The sequence below is a fragment of the Anolis carolinensis genome, chromosome 2, assembly GCF_035594765.1.
Source record: "Anolis carolinensis isolate JA03-04 chromosome 2, rAnoCar3.1.pri, whole genome shotgun sequence".
Classification (NCBI taxonomy): Eukaryota; Metazoa; Chordata; class Lepidosauria; order Squamata; family Dactyloidae; genus Anolis; species Anolis carolinensis.
The window spans coordinates 35,948,265-35,968,010 of NC_085842.1; the positions used below are offsets into that span (position 1 = coordinate 35,948,265).

Consider the following 19,746-nt stretch of genomic DNA (forward strand, 5'->3'; position numbering starts at 1 on the left):
TACAATCAGCTTTGAGAGGATTGTGAAGGCAGGCTGGTTTTGTTTCCTCCCCTTTTGATCAACTCAGTGCCATCTTTTTCTTTCATCCAGTTTGTTTTCAGTCATTCATGCTACATTTTAGAAATCATAAGCAGTGGATCTCTCATATACTGCATATACTTGAGTATAAGCCAAGTTTTTCCAGCCCTTTTTAGGACTGAAAAAGCCCCCCTTGGCTTATACTCGAGTGAGGATCCTGGTCGGCTTATATTCAGGTTGTCTTATATTTGGGTAGGCTTATACTCAAGTATATAGGTAATCAAAGTTGGACAGTCTTATCTTAAATTACTGTTTTATAATTCAAAATATTAAACATTCAGAAACATTTAACCTATTGATGCCGCAATTAATGTAATTTTATTGGTATCTATTTTTATTTTTATTTTGAAATTTACCAGTAGCTGCTGCATTTCCCACCCTCGTCTTATACTTGAGTCAATAAGTTCTCCCAATTTTTTGTGGTAAAATTAGGTGCCTCGGCTAATATTGGGGCTGGCTTATACTTGAGTATATACTGTAATACAGTATACTTATTGTATGGTATTTGCACAGTACTTCTATTTGTTTATAACATACAGTGTGTGTGTGTGTGTGTATAGACACCCCCCCACTGAAATCAGAGCTCTAATCAGGTCTCAGGTGGATAACCTTAATAGGTCCCTCGGCTGCCACTCTGAAATTTCCCCAAAACCTATCCAAATCCTTCTTCCCAGGACTTGCCCATTCAGCTCCTTGGTATGCATAAGCATCTTTACAAACAGAAATCATCATTCTGCCAGCTCCCTTGTCTCACAAAGAACTGTGCTTGGCAGAAACCAAAAGTCCATCTACTCACCTTCTCGTCCTTTTGTCTTAATCTCCAAACCCATCAGGACATCTGGACACATTTTGTCCCAAATCTGGGAGCACTGTGGGATCAATATCCCCAGAGATAAACCCACCAAGCACCCTTTATGCCAAGACCCACCTTGCATCCTCCCACTTTCAGACAGCAAACAGCTTCAAGTTTAACCAGTGAAACTGTGGATCCTAATTTGCATGAATCACAGCATATGCCCACTTGTCTACTCTTTGTAATGATTTGTGGTGGAGGCTCTTTCTTTGGAGGTTTTTAAACAGAGGTTGTATGGCCATCTGTCGGGAATGCTTTGAATATGATTTTCCTGCTTCTTGGCAGGGGGTTGGACTGGATGGCCCTCGAGGTCTCTTCCAACTCTATGATTCTATTGTAAATGTCTAGAAAATACCCAGGCTTTGGGGTTTTCTCCGCTTCCCTTGACATCCACTCTGGCCATTGCTGGATTAAGGTTTCTGTTGTTGCTTTCACCTGTATGTGTTCATCAGAGCTGATCCAAATTTCCTGCCAACAATATGATAGATTATAGATATATTATAATATATACAGTAATATAATATATAATAATATTTGTATGAGTATATTTGCAAACTAAAAAAAGACCGAGTTCCACTTTGCAATCATTGCCACATTTTGACAATGTCTTGGCCCCTAGCCCATTGAATAAATGGAGGATGCCAGTATAAATAAAGTAATGGATGGATGGATGGATGGATGGATGGATAAAATTCTTCTCAAGCAATACATTTCAAATTTGTTATTTGTCTTCCTGTCAGGTCTTCACTGTAAAATATTATTACATGGATTATCCCAATTTATATATCTTTGCACTTGAGAATATAATTATTTAATTGAAAAAGGGCAATATTGTCCTGGCCTCTAAAGAGTAATATAGGGTCTACATACTCTTGCTAGCTTCTGCCCTAAGAGACATAGTATACAACGTCATGGTTGCTGCACAGGAGCAGAGCAATGCGTACACTGCCCTTCAAATAATCACTTCAATGTGAAATAACGATCAAACATTCCTTGTATCTCCACTGTTTACTCAAAAGTATGTCTAATTGTGCTAATATGGTGGTTTTTTTGGTACGTAATGTCATGAATGATAATTGAATCAGGGTACTGAAAATTCTGTCAAAAGTCCCACAACTCTCCAGTTCTGGAACCTGTGGGTTATTTCTTACTTCTATCTTGGTTACTTCTTACTAGAGCAGACCGACTGAATCAAGGGTCAGGCTTTAGCACAGCTGGTAAATCACCAGCAGCAATAAGATCTACCAACCAAAAGGTTGCCAGTTCGATGCCTGGGTCGGGGTGAGCACCCGACTGTTAGTCCAGCTCACTGTTTACCTAAGCAGTTCAAAAACAGATTAGAGCTGTAAGTAGAGAAAGTAGGTACTGCTAAAAAGCGGTGGAGGTATTTCGAGACATCATAAAGAAAATATTAGTAATTGCCGGTGACCAAAAGGAAGGAGGAAGTCCTGATGGCTCTTCGTCATAGAGGATGGAGTGACAACACTCCCCATGGCTGGATTTGAGCACAACCTCCAAGGCACCGAAGCTGGATGTCAACACAACATACCTCCTTTCTGTCTGTCTGTCCAAACGGCACTGAATGTTTGCCATGTATGTGTACTATTATCAGCCTTAAGTCCCCTTGGGGAGATAGGACAGAATATAAATAGAGTATTCTTTTCTTTCTTCTTCTTCTTCTTCTTCTTCTTCTTCTTCTTCTTCTTCTTCTTCTTCTCCTCCTCCTCCTCCTCCTCCTCCTCCTCCTCCTCCTCCTCCTCCTCCTCCTCCTCCTCATTATCATTTGCAGGATAGTGAGCCAACATGTGGGAGCCAGCATGGTAGAGCATTGGATGATAACTCTGGAGACAAGGTTTCAAATCCCTATTCAGCAATAAAGCCTATGGGATGCCCTTGGGCAAGTCATACACTTTCAACCTTAGAGGGAGGCAATGAAAAACCTCTTATATAATATTGCTAAGAAAACCTGTGATAGGATTGCTTTAAGGAGGCCATAGTCAGAAATGACTGGAAGGAGTGAACATATAGCTAAATTTGACTGATTCAATGGGTCAGTTCTTGTTGCAACTAATAGGATTTGGGCCATTGTCTTAACTTTCTCAACATTGATTTTAAGCCCAAACACAGGAGCTTCTCTGCACATCCCATTGTCAGCGTGCCATAGCTTCTTCTCTTTGTCCTTGCTTTTCCTAGCTCAAAGGCACAGAAATGCAGACAAGGTGCCTGCTGATTTCCGAAGTGATGCATCAAGATTATATTACCTGTATTGCCTAACCTCTGCACAGAAGGTTTCAGTAGGTATTGGATTGCACAGTGCTTTTGGGAGGGTTGAGTAGTTATTGTGGTGACATTGTGTTGCTGGCCTTCAAACCTAAAGACAAATATACAATCACACCCACATAGGCATACACAATTTCCAAGTTGCAAAGGAGGTCAGAGGGTTTGAGAAAGAAGGGGGCAGGAATGGTAATATTCTTGTAAAATTTGTCTCTGGCAAGGCTTAGCAAAATGAGCCAGACTTGCAATTTACAATGTCATATTGACAGCAGCCACAATTGCCTCATTAATCGGCTATTATCACAGTGGTTTGTTACCATGGCATTGTAACATGTGCCACAACCAACAACTAGTCAAGAGAAGAGCTCGTTTGCCAATTTTTCTCCCATATTGTTCAGAATGCTGAACAGAAATAGTTTGGGATATCAGCTTGATGTAGTTAGAAATAAGTTCCAGTTAATTTAGTAGGACACTTCTAGTCCTAATGATTAACATCCTCATTGTCTCTTACACAGCACATCTTCTATATAGGTGTGATGACTTAATAATGTGTAAACCAAAGGGATAGCAAATCTATGGTTTATTTATCTTGTATCTCATCGACGAGATGCAGCCAGGATGGAGTCCACTGGAGCCCATCACATGATGCAGAGCTACTTTCTGCGGTGCTCTGTCCCGGCTCCATGTACACTATGTCTTGGCAGCATGCAAAGGTCGGCCCTGAGAACACGAGTGACTACCTGTGTTCTTACAGAGTAAGTCAGAGATAGCATGGAATAATGCTGGGGAACAGACGGGTTTCCATATGTAAGGGGGCTATGCAGGGCGCTGCTCGACAGTTTCAAATGCTGCCCCTTGTATTTGTCCCGCTGCCTCTGCTGTCTCAGCTTAATGACCTCCATGTGATGAGGTCCTTAGTCTAGAATCCTTAAGCTAGGACAAAAGCATATTGACTGCTTGGCTTCCTCTACAGCTGTTTATTCAAATGGCCTCTGTGCTCTTGAAATATAAAATGCAATGAGGTCACTATTCGTTGAGTCCTGAGAATTAAGAATAACTCCATCCTGATAATTCTATATAGCTAGGACATTTAGATACAAGATAAATGAGCCATCATGGTGTGGTGGTTTGAGAGTTGGACTACAACTCTGAAGACCAACGTTTGAGTCCCTGCTTGGCTATGAAACCCAGTGAATGATCATGGCATGGTATACTCTCTTAGCTTCAGAGGAAGACAATGACAAAACAAATCCTGCTAGGAAACCAATTGGTTTTCCTATGTGTTGCCATAGGTCAGAGACCGCTTGAAGACACAGAACAACATAGATGTGCTATCCCTTTGGTTTACATATTATGTCATAGCTCCATCCTGATAATTCTGTATAGATAGAGCAGTTTTTCAGTGCAGAGAAACGGAGCCCATAGAAGAAGCCCAGGAGGAAGCTGGGGACAGCAGAAATGTCATGGGAAGGGATCCCACAACCACTGGTAAAGGCACGAAGTGTTACACTGCCTCATGGGTTCCACCATTGTCCTCCGGCTTATGGACTTAAGTGTGATGAGGTCCTAGATGCCTGCTGAGTCCACAATCCTGATTCCTACAGTGGTCAATCCATGGTCAATACATGGGATACCAACAAAGAAGACACATTTCTGGTTCCAGAGGTATCCCTGGAGAAGAATGATTTGCAGGAGAAGAAATTGTATTCCTATTCATTCTTGACTACCCACTGGGTGGCCTTGGGTGAGTCACTCTCTCTCAGACTGAGAAGGACTCAAAGGCAAATGTGTCTTGCCATGAAAATGCTGCAATAGGGTCACCATATGTCAGAAACAACGTGACGGCACATAACAGCAATTATGGCCATTCTACTTGAAATTTATCTCACATACACTTTAGATGCAAATTCCTATCTGGTGACAATACAAAGCTGTTCTTATAGCAGATCTGCTGGCACAATATGTGAGTGGGCATAAGACAGATCTATGTTGGTTAACTAACTATTCTTTCATTATTCCTGTCTTTCAATGATCTATGTAGGCTTGCAGACGCAGGTTTATCTAATCTCTATTTCAAGTGATGATTCTATCACATTCCAAAGAACAGTAGAACATGGGTCCTTCAGGAAGGTACCACAATCCCAGGATGTTTCAGGTATACAAACAAGACAAGGCAGCACACCTGACTGCTGTCCACAATTAAGCGATTTGATACAGATTTTGGAAACCCAGAAGCAGAGACTAACCTTGTCTAGACCAGGGTAGGTTTTTTTTTTGGTCAAGAGCAACAGGAGTTGCTTCTGGAGTGAGAGAATTGGCCGTCTGCAAGGACGTTGCCCAGGGGACACCCAGATGTTTTGATGTTTTTACCATCCTTGTGGGAGGCTTCTCTCATGTCCCCGCATGGAGCTGGAGCTGATAGAGGGAGCTCATCTGCGCTCTCCCCGCGTGGGATTCGAACCTGGCAGCCTTCAGGTCAGCAACCCAACCTTCAAGTCACGAGGCTTTTATCCCCTAGGCCACCTGAGGCTCCACCAGGGTAGGTAATAGCACTGCATACAGGCATGTTGCAGTTTTGGGGCAAAGGTGGGGTAATGAGCCCCATTACCCCACCTTTGGCCCCAAACTGCAACATTTTGTAACTTATGCCAAATCTGAAATCTGTGATTTTCCAGGATATAGGTAGTTTGCGACCACTTATGTGCTGGTTTCCAACCCTCAGCATCCTCCAGACTCTACTGTAAATGATTTGGGAAGCAGATGTATGGAATCTATGGAATTCTTACACTGCCATCTGGTGGCTCACACAGCCAGAAGGCTCTAATGAAGTAGGTAAAGATGATGAATTACATTTCATATTTCACACCTGTCAATACAGAAGTGTAAGGATATGTCATTCAATACTAAAGTTAAGACGGTCAGTGCCATCATATTCCCATTACTAACTATGGTTGTCAAAGCTAGACAGTGAAGAAAGCTGATAGGAAGAAAATCAATGCATGGGTTGCTGTGAGTTTTCTGAGGATGCCTGCCATAGATGTGGGTGAAACATTGGGAGAGAATGCTTCTGGAACATGGTCATACAGCCTTGAAAACTCACAGCAACTCAGTGATTTCAGTCATGAAAACCTTTGACAACAGAAAATCAATGCATTTGATATGTGCTGGAGAAGAGGGTTGTTGTATGTTTTCCAGGCTGTATGGCCATGTTCCAGAAGTATTCTCTCCTGAAGTTTCACCCACATCTATGGCAGGCATCCTCAGAGGTTGTGAGGTATGGAGAAGAGTTCTATGGATAGTGTGGACTACTAAAAATAAGTGTAGTGCTTGCAGATAAATGGCTTCTAGAACAAATAAAGCCTGGCTGAACTGGGAGACTGTTGTACTTTAGCAATATCAGAAGGGACTCACTAGAAAAGACAATAATCCTGGTAAAGTGGAAGGCAGCAGGAAATGAAGAACGGATTCTAGATGGATAGATTCAATCAGTGAAGCCACATCTCTGGATTGGTGAGACCTGGGCAGGGCTGTTGATGACCATTAACTTGGAGGTCTGTCATTCATATGGTCACCAGAAATCAAAGTCAGCTGGATGGCAGTTAGCAAAACATACCATTCCTTGTATTGGTGACCACTGAAATAAAGATAGGATCCAGAAAACTACAAGAATATTTCAGAAGCATGTCTTCATTCCTCAGTTATTGCTGTTGGATACTATTTAACTGCTATGGCTCCATTCTATCCAGTTTTAGACTTTCCAGTTTGGTGAGGGACTAACAATTCTCTACTATTGTATTTTAGTGCTGTAGTCGAGAGAGCCCATGGTGCGATTTGAATGTTGGATTACAACTCCATAGACCAGGGTTCGATTGCCAACTCAGAGCCTTTCCAGTCAGGCCCTATATCTCAGGATATGATCCCAGGTTTTCCTTTTTAAACTGGATTATATGAGTCAGCACTGCAAGATATTCTGGGATAAATGAAAAAACTGGGATCAGATCCTGGGATATAGGGCCTGTTTGGAGGGGCCCTCGGCTATGGAAACCCAGTGGGTGACTTTGAGAGAGACATGTACGTTTAGCCCTAGAAAATCCCATGATAGGCTTGCCTCAGTTGGTCACCATGAGTTGGAAAGGATTTGAAGGACACAGCAACAAATTCAGAAGTGGTGAGATATTTAGACGTCTAGCAGAGAACGTTAGGAGCCACAATCCTTAAAGAGGTATCTACCAGATAACTTGTGCTGATGCAGTTTACAATGTTGTTTTCATATTTCCTTTTCTCAGCTGCAGCCCTCTGTGTCATTTCCCCCCAAATCACTCCTGGAGAATGAAGAAGGAGAATACTAAAGTTGGAGCAGGTGGTGGATTACAACTCTGAGAGTTGTAGTCCTAAAGGGTAAACATTTCCAAGTCTTGGCTTTCCCTTCATTCTCTCCAGCATTTCGTATCCAGTGCTCCCAACGCTTTGATGAGCGTTCCACTCTGAATGTTTCCTGTCTTCTGTAATTAGGATTCTAGAGAAAAGAACAAAATGGAGCTCTCCCTCTGGCTGGCAGCAACTATGGGAATGGGCCCCTTCATGGCCTAATAAGTCTGGGCAGCTGCCCAACTTGCCCAGCTGCTGGTGCCGGCCCCTACCTGTTGCTATGCCACAGAAATAACAATATTTTCATCTTGTCAACTGCTCAGCGGGAACCAAAATGATCCACAGAAGTTGGAAATCAATGGTGAGCCCCACCTGCATCCCATTCCATTTTCTCTTCTATTACCAGACCTCTTTGCCTTCCAGAATATATCAAGGCAACTGAATGGCTGTATCTTTGAGCGATGGCATCTCTTCCCTTTCTCTTTATAGCTGTGTTGCCCCAGGTCCTAAAATGCTGGCAGAAACACATGACCAAGCTGTTTAAAGGGCTGGCATGACATGCTAATCCCCTGGAAACATTAAGGGTTCCCCTTCGCCCGCTGCTTTGAATAAAAAGAGGCCTTTCCCTTCAGAGCTATAAAGCTGTCCTCTGTTTCGCAGGCTGCAAACACTGCACTCTTGTCCGCTCTCTCTCTCTCTCGCTTCAAAATAAGGAATAGGCATATTTGTAGCCGGAACAACAGATTTCAGTTCTTGGATAAGGGTTTTACATACCTTTCAATGTTTCACAGATGAAAACTGGGATATATGTGGCCAAGCAACATGAGAGTGTATTTGAAATGGCAAAAATTATCAATGGAAAAGGACTGAACAAGTTGGGAGAAGATGTATCAGTTAGCTTTTGCCTGAACCAAGTGGATTTGATGGCAATGAACAAAACAAAATTGGGAAGGACAATAGTCCATCTCCTCCTTCCCTATCTCATCTTTTGAGTTAATGGAGTGCAAACTAATTTTGCATGCTGAGCACCGTTTACCGTAACTGGAAGAAGCTGAGAACCAAGGAGGCATTAGGAGAGGGAAACTGGGACGTTCATAAAGCAGTTGAAAAAGTGAGAAGACAAAAGATTAATTGGAACTGTCTCTACCAAGTTGGGGAAGTTAAACAGTACAGTTTTCTTTTTCCTTCTCTCTTGGCTAACCCATCATCATTCTGGCCACATCTGGCAAAGGAAGGATGAATTGGTTATTGATCCCATCAGACTGCATGTCCTGCCTTTACATAGGTATTTAGTTCCCTTAAGCAGGTGTAATCACACATTTAATTAACCAGGATTGCACCTCACTTATTTTTCATTTAACTGCACACCCATCGAGTTGCTGTGAGTTTTCCGGGCTGTATGGCCACGTTCCGGAAGCATTCTCTCCTGACGTTTCACCCACATCTATGACAGGCATCCTCACACAACAACCCAGTGATTCTGGCCAGGAAAACCTTCGACAACACATTGTGCACTTATCCTCAGTGGCCAAAATCTGATGTTGCTTCACTATGACATAAATTTAATCCATAGTGCAAACCCTGTAATGAATAGCAATGCACGACAATGAATGTATACGGATGGTTAATATACATCACTGTCAATGTGCAGGGTATTCAAATTCACATGCTTCTTAGTGAATGTGATTATGCTCAGGTGGTGGTCCACTTCTGCCACTGTCAAGTAGATATGGCCATTCCAGATGGTTTACAAAATTTGCTCTGCATTCAGGCTAGAAGCGTCTTCTGGAAGCACCTTTAGAAAGAGTGGCCAGTTTAAAGAGGAAAAACAAGGCAGATTAATTGCATAGAGCAATGTTTCTCTGGCTGTTATTTCTCTGAGCCTATCAGCCACAATGGTTTCTTCATTTCCTGGAAACTTATCAGGGTCTGGCAGCCAAAATCTGGGGCACTAGCAGTGGTCTAGGAACCATCACTGTCAGTAGCACTGGCACAGAACAACCAGCTCTGTTATTACATTGGTGTATGTGCATCCTCAAGGTGTCTGCTGACCTATGGTGACTCCATAGATTCCATGGGTTGGGCAAGGAATTCCCATGGGTGGGTTTGCCAGGTTCTTCCTCTGAAACATGGCCTTCAGCATCTGGTATTCATAGTGCATTTCCCATTCAAGTATTAACCAGGGCTGACTTGCTAAGCTTTGAAACTCAACAAGTTCTGTGTTGGTGAAGGCATTCATGGCCGGAACCACTGGGTTGCTGTGAGTTTTCTGGACTGTATGGCCATGTTCCAGAAGCATTCTCTTGCCTAGTTTCCAACAGGCCTCACAACCTCTGAGTATGCCTGCCATAGATGTGGGTGAAACGTCAGGAGAGAATGCTTCTGGAAAATGGCCATACAGCCCAGAAAACTCACAGCAACTCAACAGAATCTATGCCTCTAAAGCAGTGTTTCTCAAACTCTGCTCCTCCAGATATTTTGGAGGAAGCTTGAAGGGCATACTTTGCTAAACTCTCCCTTATATACAGGTTCCCCATAAATAATAACAGGAACATGTATGGTATGTACCCTCCAGTCTCAGGTGGTGGGATGTTCTACAATCATAGCATTGTGAGATGAAAGATTCATCTTATACAGCCCTGACCACCACTGTTAGAAACCAACAACTTAAACATTCCTGACATATGACCTACAGTCAGTCCTCCACATTTGCTGGGGCTAGGGGCATAGTTTGGCTCTGGGTTTGACTGATAAGAGGAAGTCAAATCTCCCCTTCTGTAACCATAGAATCATAGAATTGGAAAAGACCACAAGGGCCATCCAGTCCAATCCTCTGTCATGCAGGAACATATAGTCAATGCACTCCTGACAGATCCAGCCTTTGTTTAAAAAGCTCCAGAGAAGGAGACTCTACTTTACACCCTGAGGCAGCATATTCCACTGTTGAACAGTGGACTGTGGTGGAGGCTCCTTCTTTGGAGGCTTTTAAGTAGAGGCTGGATGGCCATCTGTCAGGGGTGCTTTGAATGTGATTTCCTGCTCTTGGCAGGGGGTTGGACTGGATGGCCCATGAGGTCTCTTCCAACTCTATTATTCTTTGATTCTATGATTCTATGCACAGCTCTAACAATCAAGAAATCCTTCCTAAAGTTTAGTTGCAATCTCTTTTCCTAGTGTGTCTCTGTGTCTCTGGGATAACAGAAAACAAGCCGTATGACATCCTGTCATATATTTAAACATGGCTTTCATATCCCCTCTTAACCTATTCTTTTTCAGGATAAATATACCCAGCTCTCTAAGCTGTTCCTCATAGTCATGGCTACCGGGACCACCCGATAATCTAAAGACAGCAGTGTTTAAAGCTCAAGGGATCTGTGAAAACATGAAGCAAAGTCTGAAAAATCATTTAACTCAATATTTTTCCAATGGTAAGCAGCACCATAACTAATTTGAGTGATATATGGTGGTTTTGGTGTTGATGGGGAGAGGACCAATTTTCAAAGGTACCAGATACTCATTAGGAACAAAGCAGTGCATTTTTAAAGCAATGAAAGAATTATTAATGGATGACCTCCATTAATAGCCTTTCTTCAACTTTAATTTTGCACTCAGGAATATAATATAAACAAGGAAACAGGGGCAGAAAATGAACCATTGCATGAAAAGAGTCTCAGAATAAATTTCTCCTTATATGGAACTTCTTTATTCTCAATCGTATCCCCATCATCCTCAGCCCCACTGGTTTGGCAGCCCCATAAAGGAAGACGGTTGTTTCCGAATTGTGTGATCTTTTTTTATTCCTTGCCCAGCTAAAGGAGGAAAAATAGTTTCTGGAACTCTTTTGGGAGTTGCCAGCATGTTGCAGGCAAGCTGGCAATGCAGCTGAAATTTCCATCCAAATGCCAAACATCCTATTGAAACTCAGGCATTCAGAGGCATTGGATGTAGTGATGTGTAAGCCAAGGCTAGAATGGAAGAGCAGTGTGGGAAAGGGGCAGATACTACACCGGAGTAATACATAGGATATAGGATAGGATCTACGTAGGACTGATCAGCTTTGCATGGGATGTGTTCTTATATTTCCTTTAATATAAACTGACACATTAATCGGGTGGAACTTTCCTAGACTGCTTCTTCCATTTATTTCTCTCTCTCTCATTTCCCTGGGAAATACTATCAAACAAGTACAAGTCTAAAATTTTACCGATATTTATATAGAAGTGGTTTCTATTGAGTTCAATAATATATTATTCTGAGAAGACATACAGGGTCACAGCTAAGTATGCACCACTAGATCAAAACAGATAATATATTAAAGGTGTGTATAATAGCTGGATGTGCTTGGATCAGGAATAGGACAGTATTGTTTGGTCCTTAATAAAACCCATCTCTCTTAGAGATAAAGGCCAGCTCTACTATTAGGCCAAGTAGCATCAGGAAACAGACACTTGGAGGCAACTGAACTGTTTGTTATGGATCCTGCCTTGCATTGTGCTACATGGGCATTAAATAAATATTCAGCTGCCAATGGCGAGTATCAGCAGGATAGTTCAAGATTAAGGGTCCTTTCACACTATACAATTATACTACATGATTCCACTTTAACTGTCAAGGTTACATCTTATAGAATTTGGGGATTCGTACTTTGTAATAAGAAATGGAATTTGGACATGGCCTTTAACTGTTTATTTTAATTCTGTGTAATTTGTTAATTATGGTTGTGAGCCACTCCAAGTCCCATTGGGGAGATGGGGCGAGATACAAATAAAAGGTTGTTGTCCAACCCACTGCCATGTAGGAACACACGGTCCAAGCACCCATGACAAATGGCCATCCAACCTCTGCTTAAAAACCTCCAGGGAAGGAGATTCCACCAAACTCCCAGGCAGCATATTCTGTTGCTGAACAGCTCTTATCATCATTAAGTTCTTCCTGATGTTCAGGTGGAATCTTTTCTCCTAATTATTAGGAAGCATGTTGCTGCTTAATGCCATGTCAGTGACTGGGAAGAGCTATATGATCCAGGACATTATCCTGGACAAGCAGGCTGACCTTGCATGTAACTGAAACCAGATTAACTAAAGAGGTGCATGTGTGTCAGCTTGACCCAGTTATGCTCACCAGGTTTCTGGGTGAAGGAGAAATCCAACCAAAGAACAAGAAGCAGTGCTATAACTGATCTGGAATCCTTCTGGAGATTTAGGTATGTGTGAACACCATATTACAATGTTATGCAATGAATCTGGTACTAATCCTCCAATCTGCATTTACTAGGAAGCAGCCGCTGCAATTCATGGGGTTTTGTTCCCCCATTGATCAGGAATCAACTAACAGATAGTCCCATCTCTTCCCATGAGTAGTCTTTGGCATGAAAAACAAAAAAGAGAACCCCTGCTCCACTTTCACCTGACACCAGAGATCACTCATATGCATGATGGGTGGGACTGTTAGCCAGCTGCATCTATTTCAACAGAGGAATGGACTCTTATCAATTGCAGCAGCTGCCTCCCAATAATTGGGGGATTTTCATGGTACCTACATAGCCCCTAAATTTCCCACCCCTCTCTTGGCAATAACCAAATGATAATACACTTGTGATCAAAAAAGAAATTGCCACCACACTATCACCTGGCAGCTGAACTGTGGTAATGCAAGTTGATGCATTTCATGTGTACCTAAAGGTCCTGTAAGTCTCTGACAGGCAACAACATGAACAAAGAAATAAGTCACGAGACAATGGGATTAGGTCAGATCAGGAGGACGGCAATACCAAGCTAAGAAGCTTTTCTTTAAACTAACTCTCTCTCTAGGGAAAAAAAATAAAGGAGGGAGCTGCACAAAAGGTAAAGTGCCTGAAAGAGATTTGTTTTAACTGGGCGACCACAACTGGAAAAAACTTCCAGATGTGGTTGAGTTACTGCAGTAGCAGCAGCAACAACAACATTGGTTCTGTGGCTCATTAAAAAATCCTAACAGAGTAATAAGCTTTGATGGAATAAGCTTATAATTCTGCAATAAATCTGTGTTTGAGGTGCCCACATGGCTCTTTGTGGAACTGGAGGTGCTATTTTTAGCATGGGACTGAAGAACTGAAGCTTAGTCGAAGAGCATATCCATTGTACAAAGAAGGTTGCGCCTGCTGCAATTCCTGATATCGCCAGTTAAAAAGGATCAGATAGTAGGGTGGTAAATCCACTCCAAATTTTAATCTGAGTTTAGATGGAGCTTTCCAAGGTACTGAACTACTCTGGGAATAAGATTCAACATGGGATTGCTCCTTTAAAGTATGGAGTAAAACTGGGAGCAGTTTCAGGGTCACATTACATGGATGCCACAAGCCACCACTGCCAGGTTGAGTACCTCCAGAGCCACTGCCAGTAGAAAGACACAATAGAACCACAGAATCATAGAATCACACAGTTGGAAGAGACCACATAGTCCATTGAGTTTAACCCCTTGCCGTGCAGAAAACCACAACCCAACAAATGGCTTGCTCTGCTAATCTTCAGAACAGCAGAAAACAAGACTACTCTCTCTCCCTTGTGACAGCCTTTCAAATATTTAAACATGGCAATCATGTCTCCTCTCAATCTTCTCTTCTTCAGGCTAAATATATATAAGTCACTCCTCATAGAGTTTCATGGTTTCCAGACCTTTGATCATTTTACGACCTTATCACACCACAGCATCTATCCACTTTAAATCTAGTTGCTGCCTCCTATAGAATTTTGAGGTTTGTAGTTTAGGGGAAGAACCTTTAAACTGCTCAGCCAGAGAGGTCCTGGGCCTCATTAAACTATAAACCCCAGAATTCTGAGGGACAGCAACTGGATTTAAAGTTGATAGATGCTCCAGTGTGATGAAGTCCTTAGTCACCATCCTCCTGACATGTTCCAGCTTCTCAAAATCCCTCTTCCGTTGTGGTACCCAGAATTGGATACAGTATTAGGCTATACGGACAAATAACCTACAGCAAGATAATATTCAGCAAGCAGAATGCAGTATAATCCTGAACATAAGTTTTTGAACTTTCCACGGGAACACAAAACTACATATAATAGCAAATCTTATTGAAATGAATTACTTCTAATGGTGTAGGACCGAGACAATGCCCAGAGAGACCGCCTCTTTAATGTTTCTAGATCCCCCAGCATGACTTTATTATCATCTGGTGGGAGCAAACTATAGAATCACACTGGATGACCTAGAAAATGAATATATTTTTGGGATATAGTTATGTGAACTAGTCCTATGGATACGGGGAATGCATTGTATATTGAATCCACCAGACTTTTTGTTTCCATGCAGGAATGTATCACTAGCTTAACCAGAGCTGGAGAACTGAGATTTCAGAATGCGTCAATCCAAACAAGTAACTGGCCATTATAGCTGGAGAGGTTTTCTAGGAAACCAGTATAAAAGGGTGCCCTGTGCTTGGTACCAAGTGTCAAGGCCATATTTGCATGGTTTAAGCTGAAACAGGTATGGCTCTCCACCCCATCATTTTAGAAGCAGGGACTGATGGTTCATTGACATTTGTCAGGAATCTTGTATATGTTTGGAGGAACCTCTCATTGTCTTCTTACCTGGACTCCCATTTTGTGAGCAATGGTACAGTCTAAGTAAGCAGGTCTTCTAAGCATCTCCTTCATCTTATCTCCAGCTATTGGAAGTGGCAATTAGCTGCCCTTCTAATCATCCAGCGGGGAATGGAATTTTACTGGCCATCTATAGAAGGTCATTCCTGACCATAATTATGCTGAACGTTTGCCAACAAATGATTACATCAGCCTGGTAGAAGATAACTGCATCAGCACGATCAGCACTATTGTACCAATGCATTATGCCTTTTCAGCTTCTTCTCTGTATCTGGTCTCATCATCATCAGCTTATTCTTATTATCATTTAACCATGTTCTTTTCTCTCTTTCATTTTGGGCTTGGTGACTGCACGCTCAAAACTAGATGGTAGGTGTGTATTTCTCCACATGACATCTAGGGTTTTTTTTTTTACTCTATAAAGATTTCCTCAAGGTACAGATTTAAGGGGGTGAAATTTCACAAAATGCATACAAAAATAGTGTTCAGGCAGAAACAGGAGCATGGACAAATTTTAAAAACTGTTGCCTCATTTTTTAATGTGTTGGGTTCTGCCCACTTGTTTTTATTGTGTCAGAAGTGACTTGAGAACATACTGCAAGTTGCAAGTGTGAGAGAATTGGCTGTCTATAGAGATGTTGTTCAGGGGACGTCCGAAAGTGTTACAATCCTGCTGGAAGGCTTCTCTCATGTCCCCATTGGAAGACTGGGCTATGGTTTTGTGTTATGGTTGGTCAGACTTAAGACATAGCTGGGTGCACTCTCTGTAGTTTGCATCTACCCTTATTTACACTTGAGGTTGCAAGTGGTAGTGCTACACAGTCTCTTCTTGCCTTTACCCCAGCTGACATTTCCAAGTCTGGAGCCTCAATGGCATCAATACAAATATACCACCTATGTTATAGTTGGGGGCTGGGTGGAAGATGGAAAAAAATACTACCAATCCATGGAGATTTTAAAATGAGAGAACCTCCTTCTTCTCCATTCCTAAGAAGCATTTGAGGGTTTTTTTTGCTAGTCTCACAATACAAGAAGAGTGTGATTCTGTACATACAGATGCACACTTGAACACGCAGCACTGCCACAAGCATGGGAACCCCTATTTTCTCATATTGGATTCAGGCTTCCTAACTGCCCAATTGTTTTTTTTTTTCTCAGGACCTGGGTCACCAGGCGGCATTGTGGGATGCCTGACAAGGTTCACATCTTAGCAGGGGACCTATTGTTATGCTCTGGACTTTCCTGGTTCTGATCCTCTTTGATATTGCTGCCAGCTGGCCTGCTATATCCAAACAATGCAAGCAATGGCAGGAATGAGGAAGTGGAACAGCACTCCCCTTGGACTTTCTTCTTGGTAAATATTGATTGACATCCTATTAGTGGCCTATATTAGTGCAGCTTTCATGCAAGCAAGTCCCTTTTTTGGATGGGGTACATCCAAAAATGGACTTTGCATGAAAACTGCCCTTATCCTTCATTCAAAATCCACAGTCCACAGGGGCTGCAACTTCTCCATCTTATTAGAGGGAAGAGGAGACAAGGATGAAGGAGATTCAGACCATAAAAACCTATATGTTCTGAGCTCCAAGAGGAAGGAAAAAGCAGATGAACTTCAATTGTGTGTGCATCCTCATTTCTTCCCTCCACTAAGTTGAAAGCAGCTGCTTCTTTGTAGTCTGAATAACAGCAGTGTCATTAAAGAGGAGGAAGGGCCCCAGAGAAAGTTGACATACATAGAAAATATTTTGTCCCAGGTCCCTCCTCTCCTCAAAAACCAGAGCTAGCACCAACTTGTCATTTTTCAGAATGATCCTAAGTGCCCACACAACAATAAATATTAGCTTTTCCCTACTGTCTCACACTTTTCACTTCAAGAGCATTTTGAACTTCCATGAGTAAATAAATATAATACATTGAATAATAAACAAGGATGGAGAAATAATATTCAAACACAATGACTGTGCATCTCAGGGTTGTTTTTTTAAAGGAGGCTAGTTTGAAAAGCTGATTCAAATTCAAAATTTTAGTCGACCAAACTCAGAACATCTGATAAGACTAAAACTTTGGAAATCAACAGTTCATAAAATCACTTAGGAGTATATTACGTGTGCCACATTGGAATGAAGTATTAGTTAAATGCACATTCATAGGAACAGCCTTTACAAAACTGGCCCCAAGGAGGGGCTGAACTCCAGAATTACTGCCTATGCAGTTGTTGTCAGTTTGAGGACCATCCTGTTCTCTTCAATTGACTTTTAGAAACTTTTTCTTGTCTCCCCTTCTCCACCAACATGACCAATCTGTTCCCAAGACTGGAAAGAAGGGTGCTCCTTTGGCCACATATGAGACCAGAATACTTGGAACCAAATCTACCAGACTACAACATACAGCATAAAGTCACCATTACCTTCTTCCCGTGAGTTGCTCCCATGATTTTAGGAGTCCAGAGTTGTCCCCTTGCAGCAGTTTTAAAGTCCTTGGTTTTGTAGTATATGTTTGTGTGGCAGAGAAAAAGAGGCTTCCCTCTGTTAGTCTCTTAACAGGTCCTTATTATTCTGCCATGCTTCTCATGCCACTGTATGTGAACAGACACATCTTGCATCCATTGCAGGAAAGGACACCAACACGCAGCTTCATGCACTCCCATTTAGTTGCTGAGGAAGAGGGGAAGAAAAGCAACCACCAGATCTTCAAAGTCGTGATGATAAGCAAAAAAGTTTTCTTTTGAAAAGCATGTAAAGAATTCATTTTTTTTTTTACCCTTACACACCTAACAGCCAGCTTGTACACTGCCAGGGAATCGGCACAAAGGCAGCTTTCATGCTGCTGATGCCCAGCTTCTAAGCAGAGTTTCTCATTGTGAAAGCCTGTTGGAGATTAGAGTAATCAGACTTGACACAGCAAGATGTCACACAGAATGCAGAGCCGATCTGAGGGAAGGATCCAACCTGTGCGGCACAGTTGTGCCCCAACAGCGGGAGCAGCATGAGAGCGGAGCTCCTTCCTCGCATGGGGATTTGTGCCATCTTTTCTCCCCCTGAAGGCCCCCTGCAGCTCCACTTGTGCCTCACCTCAATGCAGCCTTGGTGAAAGAACTGGAGAAAGAAACACGGCCGAGAACTTGGGTTATTCCTATTGACCAAACACAAGCCACTGCTTGGTTTATGAGATTAGACTGCCAAGAGATTTCTGAACAAACCCCCACCCCAATTTTTTCTAATGCCTACAAAGAAGGAGCTTAAGCCATGGAGTTGTATAATCTGAACGAAGCAAGCCATAGCCATGGAACAAAAGAAGCCAAGTGGATGGATGTTGGCCTCAGTCTGTACTGTCTATAGTTTCATATATACCGTATTTCTTTTGCAGGGCAGTATTATGCACATAAAGTTAGGAAAAGTTAGGCCTGGGCTGTGACGCAGGCTGGAGAGCAAGCCAGCTGCAACCAGCTGCAATGAATCACTCTGACCAGGAGGTCATGAGTCCGAGGTCCGCTCGGAGCCTATGTTTGTCTTGTCTTTGTTCTATGTTAAAAGGCATTGAATGTTTGCCTATATGTGTAATGTGATCTACCCTGAGTCCCCTTCGGGGTGAGAAGGGCGGAATATAAATGCTGTAAATAAATAAATAAATAAAAGTTATTCTCAGGTAAGCAGATATAGGATTGCAGCCTATGAGATGCTTTGCATTGTAGCTTACTGGAGTGGCCTATGCTCTCCAACTGTCCCAATTTGACAGGACAGTCTTGGTTAATATTCTGCTCTCCCACTTTTTCAGCTGCTTAAAAAATGTCCCAGTTTCTTTCCAGAATTTTTTGTATTTCAACTAAAATCTGTCAACAAATATGGAAAATAAAGCTATGGTCTACAATATACATATATTCCAGTCCCCCAAAAAGGGAACACTAGAGATTGCACAAACCACAGGACCATTGCATTACTCACCCATGGAATCAAAGTGGTGCTCAAAATTAGAATAATAAGAGTTGGAAGTGACCGTGTGGGCCATCTTGTCCAACCCACTGCCATGCAGGAAAAGCACATCAAAGCACCCCTGACTGATGGCCATCCAGCCTGTATTTAAAGGACTCTGAAAGAGGAGCCTTCACCACACTCCGAAGCAGAGAGTTCCGATGTTGAACAGCTCTTGCAGCCAGGAAGTTTTTCCTAATGTTTGGGTGGAATCTCCTTTCCTGTCATTTGAACCCATTGCTCCGAGTCCTAGTTTCCAGGGCAGCAGAAAACAAACCTGCTCCCTCTTCCTTAGGACATCCTTTCAAATATTTAACCATGGCTATCATGTCCTCTCTCGACCTTCTCTTATGCAGGCTAAACAGATGCGGCTCTTTAAGCCTAGATTCTTCAATACTCATGGATGTAGTTCATCTGGCCCTGGTGAATTCATAATTTAGACTAGCCGGGTATTCCTGACCGACTTCTTTACCTATTTTGGGTTGCATATCCCCTATTACCTTGTCCACTTCACATTTCTCAGGTTGAACACGGATGCCCTTTTGGGAGAAAATCGAGGCCTCTTCTACACTGCCATTTAAAACCCAGAATATCTGCTTCGAAT

General features: G+C 42.3%; 1 protein-coding gene across 1 annotated transcript in view; it reads right to left on the reverse strand.

The window, feature by feature from the left end:
- The window catches only part of fam107a (family with sequence similarity 107 member A), a 90,939-nt gene extending 72,196 nt beyond the window's left edge, over positions 1-18,743 (reverse strand). Inside the window, exon 1 of the mRNA XM_003217836.4 lies at positions 17,582-18,743. Within this exon, the coding sequence (XP_003217884.1) occupies positions 17,582-17,605 (24 nt within the window). The 5' untranslated portion in view covers positions 17,606-18,743. The remainder of the gene's footprint in view (positions 1-17,581) is intronic.
- Between the last annotated feature and the right edge of the window lie 1,003 nt (positions 18,744-19,746).